Source organism: Phyllostomus discolor, chromosome 1, assembly GCF_004126475.2.
Source record: "Phyllostomus discolor isolate MPI-MPIP mPhyDis1 chromosome 1, mPhyDis1.pri.v3, whole genome shotgun sequence".
NCBI classification, from domain to species: Eukaryota; Metazoa; Chordata; class Mammalia; order Chiroptera; family Phyllostomidae; genus Phyllostomus; species Phyllostomus discolor.
The window spans coordinates 188,909,733-188,927,098 of NC_040903.2; the positions used below are offsets into that span (position 1 = coordinate 188,909,733).

At 47.8% G+C, this 17,366-nt stretch overlaps 1 protein-coding gene and 1 long non-coding RNA gene across 12 annotated transcripts in view; one reads left to right on the forward strand and one right to left on the reverse strand.

The window, feature by feature from the left end:
- The window catches only part of SYNE2 (spectrin repeat containing nuclear envelope protein 2), a 293,026-nt gene extending 280,308 nt beyond the window's left edge, over positions 1-12,718 (forward strand). For 7 of the 11 annotated variants that reach the window (XM_036010867.1, XM_036010872.1, XM_036010896.1 and 4 more), the window contains 12 exons: positions 334-528; positions 1,612-1,894; positions 2,425-2,493; positions 3,383-3,522; positions 5,475-5,589; positions 6,310-6,512; positions 7,496-7,696; positions 8,598-8,726; positions 9,839-10,030; positions 10,827-10,913; positions 11,375-11,424; positions 11,664-12,718. In XM_036010867.1, the coding sequence (XP_035866760.1) occupies positions 334-528; positions 1,612-1,894; positions 2,425-2,493; positions 3,383-3,522; positions 5,475-5,589; positions 6,310-6,512; positions 7,496-7,696; positions 8,598-8,726; positions 9,839-10,030; positions 10,827-10,913; positions 11,375-11,424; positions 11,664-11,886 (1,887 nt within the window). In that variant the 3' untranslated portion in view covers positions 11,887-12,718. The remainder of the gene's footprint in view (positions 1-333; positions 529-1,611; positions 1,895-2,424; positions 2,494-3,382; positions 3,523-5,474; positions 5,590-6,309; positions 6,513-7,495; positions 7,697-8,597; positions 8,727-9,838; positions 10,031-10,826; positions 10,914-11,374; positions 11,425-11,663) is intronic. The other 4 variants (XM_036010877.1, XM_036010869.1, XM_036010883.1 and 1 more) reach the window with 4 other exon arrangements.
- LOC118497191 lies at positions 12,455-17,011 on the reverse strand. The gene is made up of 2 exons (XR_004899727.1): positions 16,245-17,011; positions 12,455-14,073 (listed from the first exon to the last, which is right to left on the reverse strand). It is a non-coding gene; the product is annotated as an uncharacterized LOC118497191 (long non-coding RNA).
- Between the last annotated feature and the right edge of the window lie 355 nt (positions 17,012-17,366).

Consider the following 17,366-nt stretch of genomic DNA (forward strand, 5'->3'; position numbering starts at 1 on the left):
ACTGTGGGGAGTTTTCTGTATCCACCAGGTGTCACTAAGATAAGGTCTCTCCCTCCCATCCACTAACAGTAAATGTCGGTCCGTGTCAGACTTTTAGAATTATTTTAATTGGAAAAGTCAGTGCCCAGAGGGGGAGGGAAAAATATGTACAGTCGTTTTAAATTATTAAATCTTTGTCACCTTGTAAAAGTTGATGAAGCTAGCGAGTACTTGGTGAAGGAACAAAACAATGATGACATTTTGATGCTTTTTCTGTGTCTTACAAGAAACAGACATTGTCTGAATCCTCAGAGAGGTTTCCCTCTTTGAAATCCTCTCATATATTCCACATAGGGTTTCCAACAGGAAATTACACTAAATACCAACAAGATCGATCAGCTGATCGTGTTTGGGGAGCAGCTGATCCAGAAGAGTGAGCCCCTGGACGCGGTGGTGATCGAAGACGAGCTGGAGGAACTGCACCGGTACTGCCAGGAAGTGTTCGGCAGGGTGGCCCGGTTCCACCGGCGGCTGACCTCCCACACCCCGGTAAGGGGAGCGGCCCCCCGGGAGGGCTCCCGGGCCACACAGACTTGGTGTCTGACCAGACTTACCACGAAATGGTTAACAGTGGTTTATTCTATGATTTTTTAAAAAGCTGTGTCGAAAAAGTTTGTTTCTACTCTTACGGAGCCACAGTTACTTAGAAGGTCCCATTGCCCAATGGGCAGGATAGCACTTCTGAACATCCTTGCCCCTTTGACACGTTTTCCCATGTGCTGCTCGGGACAGGGTTTTCCGGCATGTGTCAGTTCTGCTGGGACATTTTTGTAACTGTTCTGGTTTTGCTGACAGCACTAACTCAGGATGCATTGGCCTTCTCCCGCATCTTAATGTCTGGGAGCTCTTACTGTCTGGGCCTTCCTGGTGCTTCGTTCTCACCATTGAAGTGCCCAGAGCACCAGGTTACAAGCAGTGTGATGTCTCTCCCTTGACAAAGGGGCCTTTGGGGAAACCCAGGCGGAGTTAGGCCGTCGTTCACACTTCCCTCCTTCGTGCCCGGAGCTTCTGATGACCATTGACCAGCACAGCTGGCTGCCCTTTCTTTTTGTGTCTTCGTCTTCAAACAGAATTTCTTCACCACCGTAGCCTCAAAAATAACCCTGTAGCAATTTATAGTCATTGTTCTTAGAGTCATTATAACACAGGGAGAATAAGGTTCTATATTCTGAACAATAAGATGGGGGATAAAAAGAAAGGACCTGGTACATATGGTCCTTGAACGTGTGAATCTTATTCAGAACTCTAATAGCCCCAAGTTCTTTTTAATTTTCTTATTCTTGGAAGAGCCTGCCATTAAACTTAAGATTATCAGATTTAAGGTTTTTCCTAGGAAAGAAAACAGCATTTTGGAAATTACAAATTCTAGGCCCCACACCAGATGGTCTGAATTGTAATGACTACGAACAGGGCCTGGGAACCCGGTTCCTTTTAGTTTCCTCAGAAACGTTGCTGGTGGCCCTTCTCAGGAACCGCGGGGCACCTGAGACCGCAGGCCGACTCCCGCTGCTCCTCGGAACCGCGGGTGCCTGTGACTTGGTTAGGTCCGAACACCGGGCGCTCCCGTTTCAGGGCTTGGAAGACGAAAAGGAGGCCTCCGAGAATGAAGCAGACATGGAAGACCCCAGAGAGATCCAGACCGACTCTTGGCGGAAGAGGAGAGAGATGGAGGAGCCCTCGTCTCCTCAGTCCCTTTGTCACCTGGTGCCCCCAGCACTGGGGCCCGAGCGGTCTGGCTGCGAGACCCCCGTCAGCGTGGACTCCATCCCTCTGGAGTGGGATCACACAGGTGACGTGGGGGGCTCCTCCTCTCACGAAGAAGACGAGGAGGGCCCATACTACAGTGCTCTGTCAGGTAAGCGGCCTGGCTTTCCAGAGCCCTTGACATTGATCCATTTAGCTGTGTTTTTAGCACCTTTTAACAGCACGGCCAACTCTCGATGAGCAAGAGGCCAGCTTGTGGCTGACCCAGACTTCCAGTGGCTTCCTAGGTTGTGTCCTGCCCCTTTTTGACTCACCTGAGAGCTGGCTCACTCCTGTCACGGATGGGGTGAGAGGGAAGAAAACAAATTCACGCTGGCACATCCGGGCTGCTCGCTGGTGGCTCTGGCCCGTCAGTGCTCGTCAGCCGAGATTTTCAGCGTGTCCGTAGGCTGAGTGCCTTCATTCTTTCCGTGCACTTCCCCTCCCCCACCACCGCTCCGGACAGTCGGGAGTTGGCTGGAGAAAATCTTTCTGGTTTTCTTTTAAAGCTTTTCAATGAAACAGGTAAAGGGTAGTGACTTTTCTCCTTCCAGCCGACAGCATTGCAATTGTTTTAACTTAAAACAGGGGCATTCATGTACAGACGCCTGCGGTGAGGAAAATGACATTATTCTTTTTCAGATGTAGAAATCCCTGAAAATCCTGAGGCATATCTTAAAATGACCACAAAAACTTTGAAAGCATCTTCTGGTAGGCCCCTGCCCGTGCATGTGTCTCAACATGGCAGCACCCGCGGCACACACTGCATCCTCAGCCTCGCTCCCATGTCGTGTCTGACCCCGCCTCCCGTGGACACCATGTCCTCGTGCCATGGTGTATTCACACTGCCGTACTCACACATGCCTGCGTGCTCCTTACAAACCCCGCCCAGACCAGAGCAGCCTCGCCAGTGTCCCTCTGCTCCCCTTCAGGCCTGCGCAGGAGGGGATTTTTCATGGTGCCTTTTTAAAGTTTTGTTTTCCCGCCGTCTAACTGCAGTCCTTGGGCATGGACCAAGCTTTCTTCATGGTGGCTTGGTGTGGAGCTGTTTCCTCGCTTATGGTGATGTCCTGGGAAGAGGGTGGGTGAGCAGGCAGGCGGGGTAGAGGTACTGTTGCATTTGTCGCAGGAGAAACCCTCCTTTCCCTGACTCGCAGCTCTAAGCTTTACTCCCTGCCCCGTCCCATCTGCAGTGGTGGGGCAAGGCCCTTTGGTCCCCAAGTCCATCCTAATGTTTCCTCTTCCCCTCACCCTGAATGGCCTTTAGCCTTGGGCCCCAGACCCAGCTTGCTGCCATCGTCCCCACCACTAGAGACCCCGCTCCAAAATGCCACTCATCGCCTAGCACATCATGTGTTCGTCATGCTCCATCATGAACCCATTTAGCTAAGGCCCAGTGTTGCTCAGCTGCATGTCTCTCATTCCATTCCCTCCTGGGACCTACTGACATTTTGCAAACGTGCATGCTTTGCAAGGAAAGCTGCAGAACTCATATTATACTGTAACCTGATGCCATGTGACCCATGACCTTTTCGTGTGTAACTAAACAGGGATCCTTTGGTTGGAGAGAATGGACTGTCACTTGTTATTTTTCTTTCAGGTAAATCCATTTCTGAGGGCCACTCATGGCACGTTCCTGACAGTCCTTCCTGTCCGAAGCATCGCTACAAACAAATGGGAGGCGACAGAAGTGTACAGCCCGGCCCCTCAGACTCCAGCACCCCTTACAAACCAGCCTACGTAAGTCTTCACCCCACCGGGAGTACCGCCCAAGTGCATGAGTAAATAGTTAACGTTCTCAGGAGAGGCCTTTTGGTGTACGTAGAGCGTGCTCACTCCCCAGGCACGTTTCCCAGGGTGACAGTGCCTCTGCTGAGCTGACCGCTTCATTAGAACCTGGGAAAACTGGTTATAGTAAAAGATCGGTTTCTAGCCAACAACCACCTTTGCGTGTGCAGACGTGACATTACTGTGATTATTCTCTTGAGTCAGTCAGCCGTGCACATGATGGAGAGGGGAAGTGTGGGCTTTCCCGAGCTGCTGCTGAGCTCCCAAACCTTCATTGTCTTTTTCTTTTGATCACACTTCCTATTCAAAATTTCTGACTTCATATCTAGTACGATTTGACCGTGTGCTGTGGCAGACGTGAGTTTGATGCCCAGTCCTGCCGGTAAATCGCTCTGGACCCGTGAGCACTTGCCTGGCCTCCAGTCAGCCTGCCCCACCTGGGGATACACGTGCCTGATGAAACTGTTGTAGGGTCAGTGTGTATGAGGTTACCAAGGAGGTGATTGTTATTCCTACTATGCACTACTGTGTATGTAGTTGGTTGTTGTTATTTATAACAGCGACGGTTCCTTCTTAGTTACAGTTCCCTCTGGCAACACGCGTCCTTGGCATGCCTCTGGCTGCGCAGCTGTTGGGAGGCAGCCAGCCGAGGATTTAATGTTGGCCCCAGATCATCCTCAGTACAGAGAATTAGCGATGAGGGAGTCTAAAATAAAATGTCCTGTGCATTTTTAGTGCCATCTCTTAGAAAAACTAGAAGCAATGTTAGCATCACTGGATTGGTTCTCAAAATGCCCTCTGTGTCTAGAAGTAAATAGGGCTACGTAGTCAGAGGAGATCTTTGGCTGTACGTGGTCAGACTGGAGTCATTTGATAAGGGACTGTCCGTGCCAAATTCAGAAGTTCTTAGCAAGCAGTTGTCATTTTTAATCTGCCTCTCTGTGCAGAATAAGACCTCACAGCCTGCGGGGGGAGAGATGCCAGCACCTGACGGTTGCTTTACGTCTGTAGTTCCAGCAACCATGCCCGTGTTCCCCGCCTGGCCATTTTCTACAGCTCTACCTGCTTTTTGGTGTCTGAAATCAGGCATGTCACCACAAATCTGAAGGTTTTTTAGGGTTTTTTTCACTCCACACAAGTAGGCTGTAAAGACACAATCCAAAGAAACCAAGGCTTTTCTAAAAAGGACACATCTGTTTTTGGAAAGACCAGAGGTAATAGCTCAGTCAGCTCTGTGATAACAGAAGAACAGTGAACAATAAGTGCTTGGTAATAAACAGCCCTGGGAGGCAGTTTTGTCCTCCATGCATTTCTGATTCCCAGTGACAGTAACACCTCCAGCTCTACAGAGTGACTAGCAGGGAAAACACAAGTTTCGTAAAACACTGTACAAATGTGAACGCACTAACACAGTGATTGTCTGGTGAGCTCGAGTGTTTTAGTTGCTTTAACTCTTTCTGCATGGCTCACGTGAAGAGTGTTGGGAAGCCTCAAATCAGGTCAGGCCCTGGCTGGGCTGCCCAGTTGTTCAGAGCGTCGTCCCGATAGGCCAAGGTTGCAGGGTTGATCTCCAGTCAGGGCACATACAAGGAGCAACAAACAAGTGTTTAAATTGTTTCTCTCCCTCGCTCTTAAAATCAATTAAAAAATTAAATCTAATCTTTTTATTCCCAATGTTCACATATCACTGCCTCCTGCTCCCTGGGCCGTTCCTGAGGCTTTATTTCGGCCATCAGCTCTGCTTGCTCATCAGTGCCACCCGCACACTAAGCACTTGTATTTCCAGCAAGTTAACCTTGGAAGGAAAGGGCGCCCTGTCCTCATCTTTTACCCGTTAACATGAACCAAGATACCCTTCAGCCTTCTAAGTTTACAGATGATCACGTAAAATTGGCTCATTCTAGGTGAAGCTGCTGTTATCTCCAGGTTCAGATGATGGCAAAGAAGGCCCAGGCGTCTTGAACGGCAGCCCACAGCAGGAGGACGAGGGGCCGGCCTCCGTAACTGCGCAGCAGTCAGGTACCGTCAAACAAGCCGTGGTGGAGAGGGAGAGTCTGGGTTTGGGGCTAACCACGAGTTTATTTTAAGTCACAGCTTGAGAGAACATTAATTAGGAATTGGCCAACTATATAATTCGGCAGAACTGCTACACTTACCCTATAGCAGCCCATGTTAGTTTAGAATTAGCTGATTTGTTTTTATGAATACATTCCTAGACTGTTCACTTCACTTTCAAAGCTATTCTTAAATATAGACCAAATGAGCTCAGATGAGGAAGTGTGTGTTTCAGTGACTTCATTTGTACGTAAAGATAAGACAAAGGAAGATGATTATCAAAGAGATGAGTCAGGTGTCTCCTCACAAGCCCAGCTCAGTGATTATAAAAATAATTACTCAAGTCAAGCTGATAGCACTGACCTGATTGTTCACAGACCAAAGGAGAAAGGACCCTAAAAATGGCCTGAACCGAAATGCTGAACTTAGGACCAGAACACGTACTGGCAACGTGCTGGGTCTGCTCCCCAGCAAGCCGCCCCTTGCTAGCCTTAGGGGGAGCACGGTGGCACTGGCCTTGAACATACAGCAAGGGAAACCTGCCATTCCACATTCCAGGGAACGTGATGACTCCCAAGTGCTGAGCCTCTGGCAAAGAGCATCCCCTGTCCGTCTCAGCACCCTGATGCTAAACTAGTTGGAGGCAGAGAAATCCGTTTTTGTGATTGCTGCTTTTTATCCCAGGTGCCTTTGACAGATGGGAGCTGATTCAAGCACAAGAACTTCGCAACAAACTCAGAATGAAAAAAGACTTGCAGCAGCTGAACTCTGATATCAGCGACATTACCACCTGGCTAAAAAAAACAGAAGCAGAGCTAGAAACGTTAAAAATGGCCACACCCCCCTCTGATATCCAGGAAATGGAGCTCAGAGTGAAGAGCCTGAAGGTAAGTCGGGGTGGGGGGGGAGCGGAAGGGGAATTCTGAGTGCACGTGCAGATGCTGGCAACTTGCAGGTGGTGTGTGGTGGCTGTTGGTCTGGTCCTGGCAAGGACACAGGTGCAGGTCTTTGTTTTCATTCAGAAGAGCGTCTGCAGATGGTCTCAGAGGCAGCTGTGGGCTCTTCTGGAGGTGCTAGTGGCTGCTGAGAGGTAGCGCCCTCTACACTGTGTGCACCCAGATGGCAGGTGGAGCGTTGAAGGTGGGGAGGAGGACCCGCTCACCCACTGTGAGCTCTGTGGCCTGCTCTGGTTACTGTGCCACACAGTTAGGACTTGTCACACACACGTTCGGCCTTCACCCACTGGATGCCTGGCCAGGGATGTGGGAGGGGCTTGGAGCTGGGGGTCCAGGCAGCCTTCATACTTGTGCTATTGTCTTGTGCATTAATGCAGAGTCCAGCAGATGTGAGGCCTGCTTGAGTGTGGTTGGTAGGGTAATATGGGTGTCATAATTTATGGTTTTAATTTGAACATTTCACCTAAAATGTCATATGCTATGCTTGAGTGTGATAGTGTTGTTACAGAATTATATGCTTATGATTTTGTAATTATGAAGGGGAGTTATTTGTGCTGGACCCTGTATATTAGAGGTAACCGTTCACGCTAAGGAATTATACTTCTGTGACACTGAAGGGCAAATGCACAATAACTAAGCATACTTCATCTGGTCCAGAAATGTTAGTAAGTCGCCTAGAGCTCAGGAGGTCCCGTGGAGTTGGCCTCTGGTTAAGCTGGCCGGCCAAGTTCACTGACCATGTAAGGCAGCTCCCCCACCTGACACTTCCCAGCCAGTCACAGGCAAGGTCGCTCTTGTTTCTGTGGCCTCGGCTTGGAGAAGTGTTTGGAAGATCTGTTCCCCACAGAAGTTCAAAATGAGCCCCAACATCACTGTCTTCAGAGTGCCTCACCCGGTGTCTTCTTCTGCGGTAGGAGATATTAAAAGCCTTTGATACCTACAAGCCTTTAATGGTCTCCATCAACGTGAACAGCAAGGAATTTCTGCAGACTGGGAGCACGGAGTCCAGAGAGCTCCAGGAGAGAGTTGGCCAGCTGAGGCAGCACTGGGACACGGTGCTGGGTGCCGTGGAGAGCTGGAGAGAGGGCTTACGGCAGTCGCTCATGCAGTGCCAGGTACGCCACCCACAGCCGGCACCCACAGCCCAGTCCTGGACACAGCCAGGCCCACGTGGGTGGGAGAAGCGGATATTTTTATCATCGTCAGGCTGCTCTGGCACAGCCAAATACGGCTTGTGTTAGGAAACGTGTGCTTTACCATTCATTTCCAAAGAGACCCACCTGCTGTCTCAGAGGCCTGGTGCCGGCCTCTCCTGCTCTGTTGGCCAGGCCCACACATAGTGTGAGGGCTCCCACAAGCGCTCCGATGGTCAGAGACACCACTCCAACACTACCCCCTCGCTGCCCTTTTGCCAGCACGGCTGTGTAGCAGAGTGAAGAAGACACCTGGCCCTGGCACGGGAACCCGTCAGCCTGCCCTGCAGCCTATAGTAGCTGTGCGACTCTGGGCAAATCATTGAACCCTCTGGATCCAATATTCTCACCTGAAAAATGGGAATCATTTTAGTGCCTCCTTCACAAAGTTCTTTTTAGACCTGCATGCTTGTAATCTCAGCACATGTTACTTCTGACCCGATCTTGGGAAGCATGAGTCACCAGTAAGCCCACGGACAGCCCTGTCCTTGGGCCACAGCCTGTCCCTATCGGGTTGTCTCTTTCAGCCACTGAACCCAGCATGTTTGTTGAATAACGCGTGTGGGCCCCCTGTGTCATACCAGAGGGGGCATTCTGAAGCCCCACCTCTCTGTCAGCATTCTTCCCTCGGCAGAACTCATCCTGCCTGCAGAGGCTGTGCCAAGGGCTCTCTCTTTCCCTGCTCCCCCTTTTCCTTGTTTTGGGGCCCTTTTATTCACTGGATAAGACAAGACGAGCAGATGACTCTGGTGGACTAGAAATAGCAAGCACACCTTCTCAGTTTTGCAAAAGGTCAATGTTATGATGTGTGTTGTTTTTTAAGGACTTCCACCAGTTGAGTCAAAATCTGCTCCTGTGGTTAGCAAATGCCGAGAGCCGGAGGCAGAAGGCTCAGATCACTGACCCAGAGGCAGGCCCCCGGGTTCTCCTGGAGTGTCAGGAAGAGCTCATGGTAAGTTTTCCTCCGAAGGGGTCTGCGCTGCCACTGGCCTCTGTCAGGAGGTCAGTACTTAGGTGGCCTCCCCCAGTGTTTCTGGGGACAACGGTGCCGATGGGTGTCTACTGAGCATCCCCGTGTAGTTCTGAAGCAGGATGACCTGCAGGGAAGAAAAGCCAAGGCCAAGCAAGAGCAGGAAGTCTTCAACGCTCAGGAGTTGGGGACAAAGGTATCCAGCAGTACCCTGCGAAACTTAAGGCCATCTGAAGGGTTATTTTTCCCTTGTGAATATGGCTCATTTAGGGGGAAATACGAAGCTCAGTTGTCCGCATGTATGCGTTTTCTGCATCCGCTGTAGAAAGGGCTCACTTCGTGGAGGTCGCTTGTGTTTTCATACATTCATTTCACTAATATGTTAACACGAGTCCTCACTTGCACTCAAGTGGACATTTTTATCCACGTGTTTATGTGGTTTAATTTTAAATTTAATCACAATGCTCCTGGTTGTTGTTTAAAAAACACTTTTTGTACTCAAATCTTTGTAAAGCCACGCTTTCCAGGATAGCACTCACTGTCCCATAGAACTTTGAGATGATGGAATGTTCTGGATGTGCTCTGCCTAGTATGATTGCTACTGGGCACTTGAAATGTAGTTATTTTGACTGAAAGTGAACTTTTCATTTTCATTAATTTAAACTTAAATACCACATGTTGTCTAGTGGCTACCATTTTGGACAGTGAGCAAGATAACCATCCTCAACAACACAAGTGAACTTACCAGCTTCCTCTGTATTTCTAAATCATTTGCTTCAGCTGCTGCTTCTCAATTAACCCACTTTAGATTTTCCCTTGACCTCCCACCATTAATGGATAAGGACCTTGTCTTCTCTCACTTCTTTCCTCTGACTCCTCCAGCAACATAATTGTCTCCGGAATGAGAAGGAGTAAAAAATAGGGGCAGGGCGTCACCAGCTTGCTCTCTGAGTGAGGCTAGGCTTGAGGACAGACAGGCAAAAGGGGATGGTTCCGGAGCACCACCCATCATTCATCCTGGATGAGTGAGAAAGCCTCATCCAGCCACACTAGCTTCCCTTTGGATAAACTGTTGTTTCACACCTTGTTTTTAGCAACTGGAAAAGGAGCTGGTGGAACATCAACCCCAAGTAAACACCTTACAAGAGATTTCAGACAGCCTTCTTATTAAGGGGCATGGAGATGACTACATTGAGGCCGAAGAGAAGGTTCACGTTATTGAGAAGAAACTCAAACAGTTACTTGAGCAAGTGTCTCAAGACCTGATGTCCTTACAGGGAAGCCGGGTGAGTCCCCTTGTGGGTTTTAAATATAAAGACGTCATATTAGATGCAAACGGCCAAGCAGGGGTGCAGCCTTGCTGTGAGAGGCGGGCTGCCAGCATGCCATTGGAGTAGAGTCTTGTTCTGCCCTCTGTAGCCGTGTGGCCTCAAAAAGTTACGTCAGCTCTTCGAAGCTGTTTGATCATTTGTAAGAGGGATATAGCCAGGGTAACTTTCTGTTAGTATGGCTGGGTTATTTAAAAACAAGTCTAACCCTTCTGTCTTTTCTGCCCTGCCTTCACGTTTCTCATGTGCCACACTTTCAAGTCCTCTTTTTTTGTCCTGGTCACTCTTCTGACCTCTGTGTTGTTCGTCTAGTTTCTGCTCTTTAAAATGTGTGCCAATGCAGAACAAACGAATCCCCAAACTGGCCCCTGCATCTAGAGTACATATTTCATCCTGTACAGCCAAGACTGTATTGTCTTGATGGCCATGTGGTCACTTCCCGAGAGCTCACTGCCAACTATTTCTGTCCCTCTTGCTGCTGCTGAACTCGGTCTCCCCCAGTGTGTGCTATGGGTTTTTAATGCAAGAGGCTGGCTTTGTTTCCATTCCCTTTGGCCTGAAAAAGTCCCTGTCAAAGCTGGGAGTGAGAAATAGAAGAGCCCCCTCTTCCGGAAAGATTTGGGCTGGGGGGGGGGGGGTGGCACAGGGAAGAAATCTGCATGAGGCACATTTTTGCACTGTTGAGACTACTCAAGCATTCAGAATAGTCTCTGATTTCCCTGAACTGAGTGAACCCTTGGGGTGTGGATTTCAGATCCCAGACCCGGCCCTGCCCAGCTTGGACGAGGTAGATGCCGGAGAGCAGCCTCAAGCAGCGTTCGGGCCAGCTTCCCGGGCAAAGGTGAGAGGCCCCTTCCTGCTGTGGGAACCACCCTGGCTCTTTTCAAAGTCACTGAGATGACAGGAACTTGGGGCATCACGGCCCCATCAGATAACATGGTACCATACGTTGCTGGTCAGTAGGGAAAGGCTTACTCCTAAGATATAAAAAATTTAAAATACACTTTTAAAGACCTAACTCAAAGGCTATCTCCTAGTTGGCTTCTCCTTGGAGCCAAAGCGGGTGGTGTAACACAGGAGCCCCTCTACCATTAAAGAGGCTTCCTAATCTCCATTAACAACAGACTGACAAACTCAGTTATTTCTTACCTCATAGAGTTTAAGGTCATATGTAGTACTCTAGTCTCAAAAGCTTGTCAGGAAGCTTCCCTAAGGAAAGTATATAATTTAAAAAGGAAGGATGTTTCATCATTGACAGAACTAAACTATATTCAGTGCACTAATTGCATTATTTTTATCCAGCAGTCTGGAGCAGAGAGAACAACAAAAGGCAAGAACAAGACAGACAGCAGGTAATAGCACTGAATTCCACACAATCACCTCCCCAGTCTTGCCAATGTCACAATCAAGATCTTTATAAAAGCCTGGTTTTCTATCTGGAAGGTGTTTAGGCTTCTCTTCCAAACCCCAGCAATTGGCCCCATTGTAACCTCAGGTCCTGGTCTTACTTATGTAAGCAGGAGCTCAGGTAACGTGAGTGGGTTTTGCCTCTGGAACCTCCTGATGAGCTCTCAACCTGCTCTGTTGACAGGGTGCCCAGCCCCACGGACACAGGCAGCTCGAGGCCACAGCGCTCCTTCCTCGCCCGGGTGTTCCGGGTGGCGCTGCCCCTGCAGCTGCTGCTCCTGCTGCTGCTGCTCCTGGCCTGCCTGCTGCCCTCCTCCGAACAGGACTACAGCTGCACTCAGGCCAACAACTTTGCGAGGTCCTTTTACCCCATGCTGAGGTACACCAATGGGCCACCCCCCACATAGGGGGCACAGCCTGGCCAGCAGCACCACCCCACCAGCCTGTTTACTCGTGTGCCCAACTCTCGGCTGCAGACCAGCCTGTGAGTGACTGAGCAGTGGCGCGGTCCAGGGACCTGCTGCGGATGACTTCCTCAGGGCCCAGGGCAGGGACCCCGGGCAGCTGTTGCCCTGAACAGTGTGGCAAAGCTACTTCACTGGTTTTGGGATCTCTGGGAACTGCAGTTTCCTAAAGAACCAAGCACTTTGTGAATTCTCATTTCTTTGTAAAACAGCATTATTAAAATGTAGCTGATACGGTCAAATGAGCAGTAGTATTCATCACATAGTATATTTTCTAGAAATAAGCAGGCAGATTCCACCTTAGAAGTGGTTCAGAAACTCACATGCACTCTTGGCTGATTGAAACAATCATTTTAAATGTTTAAAATTCAAGCAGCTAGCAATCTTGATCTACAGGTTATACACCAAAATGTTCTGTTCAGTACTTAGGTCCGCCCTTTTATATTGCTTTAAATTTTTAAAGAAATTATATTGCATGGATGTGGTTATTTGTGCATATTTTTTAACAATGCTAAATCTGTATGAATGTAAACTTTGATTTTTTTTTAAAGAATATCAGATTTTAGCTTGAGCTTTTGACTAATGTACAGTAAATGCCAAACTACATACTTTTAGGGACATTTTTGTAAGTTAATTTTATAAGACTTTTCACATTTAAAGTGATGGCTTCAGGTGTTAACTGTTTGGCCACTGGGGTGTTGGTGCAGATACACCTGAAGCTGTTTGTCATATGTACAACTCGGATGTTTCTCAATAAAACAAAGAAATAGCCATACTTTTGTTGTGCTGGATTATATTACAAAGCAGCTAAAGAGTATGTGTGACCTTCCAGAGAACAAAAATTATTTTAAACCATTAGGAAGGATCAATGGGTTTGAATTCTGAGACCTAGAAACCTACTCCTTTGTACAAATGTGGCAGGTACCCAGTGTGTGCCCCGTGGTGCTGCAGGCCGCCCCAAGGGCAGCCTGGTGTGGAAGGTGGGCACAAAAGGAAAGGTGCTTTCACCCGGATTATTCTAGTCCCAGCTCCTCCAAAGCGAACGAATAATGTTTGACACTTGCTTCAGGCAGAGCCATCTGCTTTCCTCAACAAAGACAGTGATTGGAAGTTTTTGAACCAGTTCCTCACTAACCACTCCTGACCTGCGCCTTGGGAGACACCACGGACTCAACAGCAGTCTCAGTCCCCTCTCTCCTCCACAAAACACAAGTCTCCAGGGACAGCAGGGAAGCTCAGCCTTTCAGCGGCGGCGCTGCTTCTGGGGATCCGCCATCCCTGGGGTGCAGCGGTTCACAGGCAGCTCTGCAGAAAGGGACCAGCCAAAGGGAATCTTTCAGTTTAGCAAATTGTTAGAAGTGATGTGGAGGGAAAGGTACTTTTTTTACCTTGTAACTTCAGAGTGTTTTAACTCTTTAAAATAATTCACCTGTTTTCATCGATTACAATAACCCCAGAGGGAAATTTAAATGGCAGTTGTTACCCAAACTTTTTCTTTAAGCCACTGAGTTGGTTAGAAGGTCTTCACTCCAGTTTTCCCAGATGCGAAAGGCAGAAGAATCTCTACCTCCTTCTCTTTCAGCCAAAAGCGGGTTGCTATTCTGGAGACCTTTTCTGCCCTTAAGAAGGGGCTCTGGGGCAAATCAAAGTGAGGAAGGTGCTGTTAATTCTCAGGATAAACCCTGCCCCATGCCAGGGAAGCCTTTCTTCACTCAATGCTCAGCATTAGTCCTAAAGGCTTGGTAAGCAATAATCGGCTTTACATTGTCAGGGTTTCACATCCCCCAACCCGAGGGGAATGTTCCCGTGCCTCTTGGCATGAAGATAACTTCAGCCAGAATGAACGATTTTCTCCCCATCCTTAAAGCAGGGCATGACACTAACTGACTCAGATGAGGGAATTATAGAAAATCTACCCAGGTTTATAAATATATTTCTGTTTGTGGGCTTCACTTTACTTGCGCTCACGGGGCACCTGTGGTCATAATTGATCAGTGTGAGATTAAAAAGTCCACTACAGCTAAGTCAGAGATTCTTAACTCTCCGGAAATTCTCTGCAAGCATTTTGTGTACCTTTTTCCAGGAAGAGTGTCCATGGTTTTCATCAAATTCTTAAAGGGCTCTGCAAACCTAAAATAGAATAGAATTCAGAACAGAATAGGAACACTACTTGGCCTAATCGCTGAAAGTTCTTATATCAACGCCCAACAAATACATTTCAAAACCAAAATTATGAAAAACACTTTATTTAGCTTATGTGACATTAAACTTCTTTCTGCAACAATTCCATAGACATTAAAGGACCCAGACAAGAAAGAGTAGTACCTGGAGGAATGGAAAGCAGACCTCAAAATCTTTCACACAACAGCAAATGTTCATTTGTAAAAAGGCCCAAATTTAAAGTCTGCTAATGGTACAAAGCCTTCATCTGAAAAAACTGACAAGTGATGGCCAGCCAACAGGCTCTGAGACACACGGAACCACCGAACAAGGATGTGAGGGGACCAAGCACTGCGGCACCCAGACACCCAGTGCAGAAGACCAGGTGCAGCGCCACAGCTTGTGCAGCCAGCAGCAGGCATTCCAGGCCAGCACCAGCCAGCCTTTGCCCTCCCCACAAAGGAAACCCATCAGCACCAAACTGACTGGCCCACAGGTAAATGGGATCCTTGGAATTCAAGAGAGAAGGATCCATGACTCCAACAAAAACGGTTATAAGATGACCATATATTGCAAAAAAAAAAAAAAAGCATAGCGTTAGAGGGGCTACTAGAGCCCAAATTCAGCAACTTTCAGAGCTACAAAGAATAAGTGGCGTGTGTTTCACATTATAGGAACCCAAATTCCACAGGGAAGCATTAATGCCTAAAAATGTGACGATTTTTCATGGGTACCTTAATTTTTGGACCATAAGACACACCTAGGTTTTAAAGGAGGAATATACAAAAAAAAGTTTTTGAAGGAAAAGTGGTAAAATATTTAATAACATAGTATTTCACCAATATAAATGTAAACAGAACTCAAAAGCAGCATTAACCATGATTTCTCCCAAATTGGGGGAGGGTGCGTCTTTTATAGTCTGAAAAATACGGTATATTTCCAAGGAGTTGCACCTGGGGAAACAGTAACAGACAGAGGTGAGGGCAGTGCCACCTGCTAGCTGATGAGCCTGGGATGGGAGGCCGGGAACAACAAAATTCATCTAATTTTTTCCACCTGTCATGACTGCTCTTCTGTAACAGTTTACGCGACCCCATCCAGGCTGAGAGGGTAGGATCTAAGGGCAACTGTAACTTCGCTGTCTCTCCACTACTGAGGCTCAGTTCGAGCAGCAGACTTACAGAAGCAAGTCCTGCAACAGGAACAATGCCAGCCAGGCAGGCGGGAGGCTTGAATTCTGGTCTCAGCTTTGCCAGATGTAGTTTTATTGACCTTGAGCAGGTCAGTTTACCCCTCTGGGCTTTAATTTACACGTGTGGAAAAGATGGGACTGAAATTCTGTATCTGCAGGGGTGTTCTGGAAAGGGGGGGCAGGGCGGGTGCCACAAGCAGGCCCCACCTAACCCAGAGCAGCCGTGCTTGTCAGGTTGCACTTGGGGGGTGGGGGTGGGGAGGTGCTTCAGTCTGAACATATTCGTCTTCAGTTTTTTTTTTCAAACTAGTTAAAGTGCTTGGTTACTTTCAGAACTAGAGCTGTGACGGCCTGTGCTCACTTCTGTCGCTTTCTCTCTGTGACCTTAAGCAAGCCCGCTTGTTCTCCGTAGTGTCCACAGCCAGAAGGAGGTGACGGTGATTATTATGAGGACTGGGTGTGTGAAGCACCGGGAACCTGCCTGGCAAGCAGTGAATGTTCCTCAGACACGTATCATTTTAGGTAGTAAAGTGTTTTTGCCATTTTCTTAGCATAACCTTTAGTATGTTTTTAAAAGGTTTTTAGTAACTTACATAAATGTGTCAGATCTTACCAAATAAAAATGTTCCTTCAAAAACAGACCTATAAACTGAAGATTCAACCTTGAATTTGAAAAGGTGTCAATATACGCAAGCCCCTTCCAGAAAATTCTAGAATTGTTTCAGTGTAGCTTATACCAATGACTATATAATGTTGCTCTGCCAGGAATTGGTAACTAATTTTTTTTACCGGAATCTAAAATAATTGCCCCTCCAGCTGAGTCAGCAGGTGAAGTGATCCGAATAAAGACTCTCTCTGCAGAGCTTTGGATTCTGTGCTGTTTTGTTTTTAATCCAATTAACCTCCAGATCTGTTATTAGGCTGACAAGTAACAATCTTTTGTTCCCACCTCAATGTTTCAAGAAAAATCTCTTCAAGATTATTTTAGGGTCGAGTCCTCTGCAGGTAGCCCTGAGGGACAGTGAGCACGCAACAGAGGGGACGTGGCGCGCCGGGAGGGCGAGGCAGCTGGGACAGCCTGTGAAAACCGCAGCTCCACTACGCCGGTCCCGGCACGTGCCCACGCGGGTCCTCTTCAGGAGCTGCCAGCTCTCTCCCAGGCGCCCGAATGAACGCTCTGTCCTCATGTCCTCTGTGTCAAAGAAGGCTCCGTGGCAATTATTCATAATTGAAATTTGTCTATGTGACTCCACATTTGACACTTGTGTTTGAAATTAGGCCCAAATCTCACTCCTTTACCAGCAATTAAGTTTTCATATTAAATATCAAAATGCAGGAAAGGAATCTGGCCACACGAGTCTGACAAAGCTGAGGATCCCGTTCCCATCCCATATAAAATGTAGTTGGGTGGGTTTTTGTTTTTCAGTATTCAATTTCTGTTTATAGCTGTCAGATCCTGTTACCCCTAGCTCATTCCTTTTAAGTGAACTTAAAACCACTGAAATCCTTGCATAGCTATGGGAGAATTTTAAGTTTCCCATGGACCATTTTGAGGGATGGACACCTTCCAAAAAGACATCTAAAAGAAGTCACTATTAAAAAAAAATGACCGTCCTGGCTGGTGTGGCTCGGTGAATTGAGTGCTGGCCTGCGAACCAAAGGGTTGCTGGTAGGTCCCCAGTAGGGGGCACGGGAGAGGCAACAACGCACTGATGTTTCTCTCCCTCTCTCCCTTGCCCTGTCTCTAAAAATAAATACAATCTTTAAAAAAGAAATGGCTAATCTTTAAAATGGACATTGAGGAGTTTATGTATAACATGTAAAAACAGCAGCCTGACCTTAGACACTGGTTTCTTGTTAGAAATGCGTTAGAGGACATTTTTGGAGCAGATGGGCACAGAGACTCAAAACACTCATCTGAAAGGGGTAAATGGCCCTAGAATACTTAAAAAAAAAAAAATCATTAAACCACAGACCACGTTATCTCAACAGCCTACTTGGCCCAGCCCCAGTCTAAGACAGCACTGAGGAGGCTTCTCGGGGTGCAGTGATGCCCTGTGTCCCCAGCACA